Raw genomic sequence first — 8,013 nt, 5'->3', positions numbered from 1 at the left:
GGGGGGAAGGTGTCATGGGTTCCTCTCTGAGAACCAGGCTTAAGGCAAAGTCCCAAGGTTTCCCCAGAGATAGGCCTCTGCTCAGCCCTCTTCAGTGACGCCAGGCAGGTTTTTCTGGGAAAGGAGTCCACTTATAACGTCATAGTTTTATTGAATAAGATTCCCATCTTACATTCTGTGTATTAAAAAAATAATATTTCTTGTGTGAAGCTGCTGAGGGGTGGCAAGTGAGGACCATTCCAGTCTGAAGGACAGCGGAGGTGGAGGCGGCACAAAGCCCCACCTCCGTCACAGTGCCGTGGTCTTTCCAGGCTCAGGGGGCAGGTCAGGTGGCAGGGGGGGCCCTGCAGGCAGCATGCTGACCTGACATTCTTGGTCCTGGCGTGCTGGGGCGTAGTGCGGTGCCGAGTAGCAACAGGGTCCAGGGGGACAGACCCCCCGGCGCCAGGCCCTCAGGGTCAGCAACACCGTGGACAGGACCAGGGTGGCAGTGAGGGCCCCAAACACCACCACGGCCACCAGGCTAGACTCACCTAGCCTGGCCTCTTGCCTGCGCACTACCTCCTTCACTGAGATGCGCAGCAGACCGGCCCCTGCGCTGTGGGGGACAGGGCCCGTGGCAGGCACCACCATAGCCGAGGTGGGCCCCAGGGGCATGTCTGCCATGGTGGCAGGGTCTGGGCCAGGTAAGACGAGCTCACAAGTCTTGCCGCCATAGCCGCTGGGACAGAGACAGTCGAAGTCGTGGACCCGGTCCCGACAGCGGGCCCCTCTCTGGCATGGGCGGCTGGCACAGTCATCCAGGTTGATGGTGCAGAAGCGTCCAGCAAAGCCCTCAGGGCAGAGGCAGGAGAAGCGGTTTATGCCATCCAGACAGGTGGCGCCGTTAGCACAAGGCCGCATCAGACAGTCGTCTACATCCACCTCACAGTAGGCGCCCACAAAGCCGGCCAAGCAGCGGCACGTGAAGTTGAGGGCAAAGCCCTGGTCGTCCTGGCACTGGCCGCCATTCTGGCACGGGGAGCTGGGGTGGAGGTGGGAGAGGGCTTTGATACGGACTCACACCTGCAGGGTAGCCTAGGTCAGCATCCTGACCACTGCTGCCCACCCCCCTTCCAGCAATGTCACCTTGAATCACATTCCGAGCCTCCAATATCTCCTTTTAAAGATGGAAATGGAAGTGGCATCCAGCTTCCACATTGTGAGGGTTAAATAAGATAACCCAATGTCAAACAGCATGGGGCCTGGACCAAAGGCAAGGCTCAAGGCAAGTGTGTTATTACCTTGGTCGGCTCTTAGGCCCCACACAGAAATGAGGGCAGGCCCCGCCCTGCAGGCCCATTTCCCCATGCACACAGTGAGGCGTAAGGCTGCTGTGTGGGACATCCTTAGGGGCCACAGGGGCACCTTTCCTGGGAGGAGGAGGGGAGTCCTAGGTCCTCAAACCCTCTCCCCCCAACAGCCAGAGCAATCACACATGGATCTGTTACATCTCCAGTTCCTGTAGATTTTTGTTGAAGAAATGGTCCAGATGGTATAAAAGAGCCGAGAAACCCTGAACTAGGGACACTGGCAAGCTGGGGTTTTATCCTCCGGTGCCCCCAGTGGGGCTTCTGACCCTCAGCCCTGTTACTTCACCGCCAGCCTCTCAACAGTCCTGCCTCCTTCCGTCACCAGATTCCCACCTAACCTTGAACTCGCCCCATGGGGCCATACTCACCCTGCCTGCTCACAGGGTCCAGTCTTGCGCTCACAGTCCCGTCCATGGAAGCCTGGTGGGCACACACAGTGGTACTCGCCGCCCCCGTCATATACGCACTGGCCTCCGTTCCGGCAGGGGGACTGCGTGGTACAGATGTGCTCATCTATAGAGGAGACGGGAGGTTCTGGGATAGCCCCTTACACCTGGCACCCAGACCTGGCCAGGCCCCACCGAAGGCTCTGTGGGTGCAGCTCATACTGCAAACCCACCCAGGCCGGTATGTATGGTGGGGGAAACAACAACACTGAATTCGGAATCAGGAGGCTCCTAGCCCTGGCAATGTCAATCTGTCTCAGTAACTTCAAGCAAGTTGTAGCTCATCTATGAGCCTCAGTGTCCTCATCTGTAAAATGAGCACCGTTTCCGCAGCTGCCTTGCCTGTCTCATGGGGTCAGGTTAAGGGCCAGTTGAGACAACAGAAAGGTATGAAGGCTAAAATGATAAGCGGCTGTGTGTTTGAGTTTGGGGCTGGACACGATAAATAGGACTGGATGTTCTCCCAGGGCACATGGGGTCTCCAGACAAACAGCCGCCCTCTCCACTCCCCTACCTTTGTCACAGAACTTGCCCGCCCAGCCGCCATGACAGATGCACTGCCAGGGCTGGTGGCAGGAACCGTGCTGGCAGCCAGGCATCCTCACACAGCGCTCACAGTGCGGCCCCTCCCAGCCTGGGTCACACCTGATGGGGAGAAGCACAGGGTCAGGGCTCCGGGCGGGGGATGTGAGGAAGTGGAGGCAAGACCAGAGCATTTCGAAAACAAGAAGACATGACAGTCCCCAAGGGAAGCGGGCCCATCCGGATAGGTGTGGGCTGTGCAGGGTCCCGTCTGTGGAATCAGGTCATCTCACACCAGCACTCAAGTCTTGGCTCTGCAGTTTGTCTAATCCTTATGAGCCTCAGTTTCCTCATCTGTAAATTGGGAATACACCTTCCAAGGATGTGTTGAGGAAGGAACTAAGATGATTGTAAATACCGCCAGTATCAGTCCTGGCCTATCTGAGACTCAGAAATGTGTGTTGTTTTTTTAAAGAGTGCATTTGATTCCAGGGCAAAAGCCTGACCTGTGTGTTTTTTTAATCCTCACCCAAGGAGTGAGGATATTTTTTCCATTGACTTTTAGGGAGAGGGGAAGAAAGGGAAGAGGGAGAGAGAGAAACATTGATGTGACATAAACACATCGATGGTTTCCTCCCACACAGGATCCGATGGGGGTCAGGGATCAAACCTACAACCCAGGTATGTGCCCTCGACTAGGAACTGAACCTCTGGCAGGCCTGCACTCTAACCACTGAGCGCCCCGCCAGGGCCTGACCTGTTTTTTTAAAAAGCCCTCCATCCTTGAGTCCGGAACACCCCAGTCCCTCCAGCAACTTGCCCTGACAGGTCATTTCCTTATGTCCATCCAGACACATTTCCCTCCTGCTATTGAATTTGCCCCACCCCCACCCCAGTGAGTCAACTACTCAAATTCATCAAGATACTCTTTTATAAGGTTATCTCCCAGCAACCCTCCAGCAGCCTTTCTTTTACAGGCCAAACCAATTCTCTTTATACCTTTCCTCTCTCTCCCTTTCCTCCAGGCTCCCAATCTCCAAACTCTCTCAAGCTCCAGGCCTTTCTCCTGGTCTTGAGGAGGAATGTTTCAGAATTCCTGGGTCAGATTTGGGAGAGTAAAACAGTGGGGAGGCATAAGCTGGTAGAAGGAAGAGTCAAGGCAAAGTGGGGTGGGGGGAGGCTGGCCAGTCTGCCCTGTATGCTGTGGGGGGATGGGAAGGGAACAGTAGGGTCTTAAGCCCCTAGACACACTGCCCTGGGGCTTGACCTGTTATGGGTGTGAAGGGCTGGGAAAAGAGGAGCGAAGGGTTGAGGAGCACGTGCTCAGAGAGGTACCTGCAGGAGCCGTCAGGAGCACAGCAGCCGTGGGCCAGGTCACAGTGGGAGCTGCAGTCATCGGCTGCAAGAGATTGATGTGGGAGGGGTGAGCCCGGTCCGGGTTGGGCTCCCTGAGATGCTGGGCTCGGGAGGGTGCGGGGCCCCAGTAATTGGGTGGGCTCAGCTCTGGGGCAGGACCCCGAACACTCGTCCAAGGGATGACGGGTCTCACCAACCCCGCGGGTCCGAGCGGCTGCAGTGCCGTCTCTGGCCGGCAGAGGTCAACGTGCAAGCGGGGGACGTCGGGAGAGGGCCGCGACCTGCGTCCGGGGTGCGCTCACCTACGGCATGCTGAACCGGTGCCCCCAGGATGCACAACAGGCACATGAGATGCAGGCTGCGGCAGCCGCTGGGCATGGTCAGCGCCGGCCCCAAGAAGGACGGACGGATGGACGGCCGTACGTGCGGACACCTGTGGGACGGCACAGGCTGGGAGGCGGTCGGATGCGGAGATAAGCTGCACGGATTGCGGTTCTGAGCGATAGGAGCCGAGGGGGAGAGGGGAGTCCGTCAGAAGAAGGGGGTGCAGGCAGCGGCCGAGCAGGGGCGGGGAAGGGTTGAACCAGCGAGGAGGCTGGTGACACGGCCCGGAATCAGGCTCTGTGGGAAGAGGTCAAGGATGGGCAGCGTGGAGGGGCCGGGTCTAGGGACGCAGCAGAACCGAGGAGTCCGTGGGGATGGGGATCGCGCCGAGGGGAGGCCTTGAGCACGGAGGGGACGCGGGGTCTGGTTCCCAGCAGCGAGCAGTCTCCGACCCCACTCCCGACTTCAACCAGGACTTGCCCCCTTCGCATCTCAGCCGCGCTCGGCTCGGCCGCGACGCCGGGCCTGGAGTCCCCGAGCGCCCCTCGTCCTGAGCGCCCCTGCCCTCGCGGTCCTCACCTCGGGCTGCGAGGCGGCGCGCTCCGGGCGCAAAGCGAGGCCGGATCCGACGGGCTCCGCCGTGGGGCCGAGCTGGGGCGCGGGGCCGCCCCTAGCGGGCCTCGGGGCCGGGCGCCGAGGCGGCTGCCATGAGAGCCGAACGCTCCGGAATCTGGGGCTCAAGGCGATCCCGAGCGGCGGCGGCGGCGGCGGCGGCGGCGGCAGCGGCAGCTCCTCGTGCGCGCTCGGGCCGCCTGCCAGGGGCGGCGTGTGCCGGCCGATCCCTCCTCCCCACTCCACTCCCCGGCCTGCCGCCGGCCCGCCCCCGATCCTCCGGCGTCCGCCGCCCACCCCCTGCGGCGCACAGCTCCCGCCTGGTCTCGGAGCTCGGCGCTCGCCCCTTTCTCCGCTATCTCTCTCTCCCCTGGGCCCCACCCTCCGCTGCCACCTAACCTATCCGAGCCTTGCTTTCTTCATCGAAAGGAGGAAATTATGGGAATCTGAATGAGAGGAGATTGCAAAGTGCCGGCCAGATGTGCGCCGCCCAATTATTCTCCCATCTCGAACCCCAGCTTGGCTGACCCGCGCCGCTCACCCCCGCCCCACCTCTGTTCTCACCACGTCCCATCACGCTTCTCATATGTATCCCACACACGCTCCGGGCGCGGCGCCGCTCCCCGCCCTCCTCCTGTCACCAAGCCCACGCCTCCTCCGTTAGTAAATCCTCCATCACCTGCTTCAAATGGCTGCGCCTCTCCTCCGCTTCTCTCTCTCCTCGTCGCCATGCACAGCCTTCTAGGATCAACCCGTGCCTAAGTATCAGCCCCATCCCCCACCCCTATCTCTATCACCGCCACCCTGTTCCTTTCCGTGACCGCTACTGGGAAGCCCCTCTGGACTGGGAATGCCCCTGACTCTGTAAATGTGCCCCCCAACCCCCACCCCAGTTCCTTCTCCTGTACCCCGGATCATATCCGTTCTTGAGCTCAGGCTAATCGTCCAAACCCAGAGCTCTGACTAAAAGAGTTCGGTGGGGGGAGTAGGGGAGGACCATTGTCCAGGCTAATGGCTCGGAGACACCTGTGCAAGGCAAGGACAGGAAACAGTTCTCTTGCTTGCGCAGCGCAAGAGGGCAGAGACTAGGAACACCACCTAAGCCTCCAGATCAAGATTTCACCATCTTTAAATTCCGTAGATTGGAGGGAGGACTCTCTAGCTCCTGCAGAAGCTTCCTACGGACACCCCACAGGGACGGAGCCGCAGTCTCCATTGAATGTAACAGCCACACCCACCTCATCTCTCCAGCCACTTCCTCTTCCCTAAAGAGCTTTCTGCATTTGAGTAATGCCATAGCTCTAACCATTTATTTTGTTTTAATTTGTTTTTCAGTGAAAAAAAATTGCAAACAACCTATAATGTCCAATTAGTGTAGGTCAAATAGATTATGTGACTATCAAAAGTCGCCTTTTTGAAGCCTGAAGATGTAAAAAAAAGCTAAGAATATGTTAACTGCGAGCAGGGAGAGACAACACAGAACGTCTGTCAATTACCAGTGACTTTTGTTCTGGATAATGGAATTATAGGTTATCTTTTCTTAATGATGCTTTTCTGCATTTCCCCCTTTCCCACAATGAGCGTGTACAACTTTATTATTATGAAAGAAATTCAATAACACTATAGATCCTTAAGAATCAAGTAAAAAGAAAAAAAATCACCCATGATCCTACTAGCATGATAAAACCACTATTGTGGGTGTTTTTTTTTTACCCCTGTTCCTACCCAGATGTTTTTACACAGTACCTGTAATATTGTATTCTGACTTTTTTTTACTCCACATAATATATTGATAGTCCTCAAAAGCATAATTTTTATGGCTGCATAATAATCCATTAGTTAGATATATCACAATCTATTTAACTTAGCCCTCATTATGGGATTCTCACAATTGGACCCTTACACAATTGTGTTTATGTTTTTGCTATTATACATTCATTCAACAAATATTTCTGAGCACCTATGTGCTACTACTTTGTGCTGGATGTCATCCTGGGCACTGGGGACTGTGTCTAGTAGCACCACACGTTTCATGCATGTGGTTTTCTCCATGGTTTGGGATCCTTCCTTAAGGCAGATTCTGAATTGGGGAGCGACTGTGTCAAAGCAGTTGTGGAAAATGAACGGTTCCTTCTCATTAATGAAATTCATTGGCATTCACTGATGAGACTGTAAAGATGGTTAAAACTTTGGAAGTTGATGGCATCGGACTGTATCACTTACTACTTCTCCCTCATGCTGTAAAAATTTTAGCACCTGGCTTGTCACTCTTTTCACTCCCACTTCTGTCAAATTCTTGGAGATTTTTGATGATTCAGTACCACATAGATAATTCTTCCAATAAATGTGCTTGCAAAGATGGCCACTACACTTCCTCCTGTCCCACATGACCCTTTGCAATGATTTTGCTGCTCTTCTCAGCAAGGAGTGGAGTCTGTTTGTCAACCCCTAGAATCTGGGCTGGCTTTATGACTTGCTTTGACTAAAAGCATGCGGCAGAAATGATACTGTGAGTCCTCAGAGTCTGGGCCTCAAGAGACCTTGTAGCTTGCCCCTTTGCCCTCTCAGAATACTTCCAACATCACATAAAGAAGTCCAGTTTAGCCTACTGGAAGATGAGGAGCCCAATGGAGAAGAACTGAGGTGCCCTGGCCACCAACTACCAGACATGTGAGGTCATACTACCCAGCCCCAGTCAAGCTTCCAGATGACCGCAGCCATATGACGATGCCTCGCCCAGAAGAACGGAATTGCTCAGCTGAGGCCGGCCCACGTTACCAAGCGATGAGCAGATAAATGGTGGTTAAGCCACTAAGTTTCAAAGTGGTTTGTTAATATGGCAATAGATAACTGATAAAACCAACTTCCCCTTTCCTTGATTTCTTCTCCACTAATGAGGAGGATTGTCTCAGCCAAACCTTGTTACTACGAATTCTTCACACACTCCATAATCTCAATCTCCTACTATAATCACACTTGTCTATTACCAACTTGTATCGTTTCAGCCTATGCCCTCTAGTACCTGGACTCAAACAATCCTGTGTACTGAGGTTGTGTTTGCTTCTGTCATTATAAATGCATTTAACATATATTGAATTGGGATCCACGGGGATCACTGGGCTACAATACAACTTTGGTGGGTCCTATGCACTTCACCTTCATGGCCCTCTTCCGCCACAAAAGAATAGTAAAACTATAGTTTATGGTTGCATTGGTATAAAGACAAATATAATCCAAGCAAGATGCATGATTCTACAGTAAGTCCTCACTTAATGTCATCGGTAGGTTCTTGGAAACTGTGACTTTAAGTGAAATGGCATACCTATATTGAAACCAATTTTACCATAGGCTAAATTGATCTAAACAAGAGTTAAGTTCTTATGGCATAGGGGGGTTTGGGG

The 8,013-nt window shown here is 54.5% G+C and overlaps 1 protein-coding gene across 4 annotated transcripts; it reads right to left on the bottom strand.

Moving 5' to 3' along the window:
- Nucleotides 1–126: 126 nt before the first annotated feature.
- On the bottom strand, nt 127–5,180 carry DLK2 (delta like non-canonical Notch ligand 2). Of its 4 annotated transcripts, none has more exons than XM_079780300.1 (6): nt 5,165–5,180; nt 3,979–4,109; nt 3,656–3,719; nt 2,313–2,443; nt 1,721–1,865; nt 127–1,024 (listed from the first exon to the last, which is right to left on the bottom strand). In XM_079780300.1, exons 2-6 carry the CDS (start codon nt 4,052–4,054, stop codon nt 289–291), a joined length of 1,152 nt encoding a protein of 383 aa, XP_079636426.1. In that variant the 5' UTR covers nt 4,055–4,109; nt 5,165–5,180; the 3' UTR covers nt 127–288. The 4 variants fall into 4 exon arrangements, with proteins under 4 accessions (XP_079636426.1, XP_079636427.1, XP_079636428.1 ...); XM_079780301.1 differs by lacking the exon at nt 5,165–5,180 and adding an exon at nt 4,580–4,964 and having other exon boundaries at nt 3,979–4,171; XM_079780302.1 differs by lacking the exon at nt 5,165–5,180 and adding an exon at nt 4,580–4,723.
- Between the last annotated feature and the right edge of the window lie 2,833 nt (nt 5,181–8,013).

Source organism: Cnephaeus nilssonii, assembly GCF_951640355.1.
Source record: "Cnephaeus nilssonii genome assembly, chromosome: 9".
Lineage (NCBI taxonomy): Eukaryota > Metazoa > Chordata > Mammalia > Chiroptera > Vespertilionidae > Cnephaeus > Cnephaeus nilssonii.
The sequence above is the reverse complement of the archived record's forward strand: the minus strand, read 5'-3'. Positions and strand labels throughout refer to the sequence as shown.

Bases quoted from the DNA above. Each gene is read 5' to 3' on its own strand.
- DLK2 (XM_079780300.1), bottom strand. From the start codon at position 4,054: ATGCCCAGCGGCTGCCGCAGCCTGCATCTCATGTGCCTGTTGTGCATC. The intron at 1,866-2,312 runs GTAGGGGAGTGG...TCTCCTCTATAG, and splicing joins GGGCAAGTTCTGTGACAAAG to ATGAGCACATCTGTACCACG. The intron at 1,025-1,720 runs GTGAGTATGGCC...CCTCCACCCCAG, and splicing joins GGACCCTGTGAGCAGGCAGG to CTCCCCGTGCCAGAATGGCG.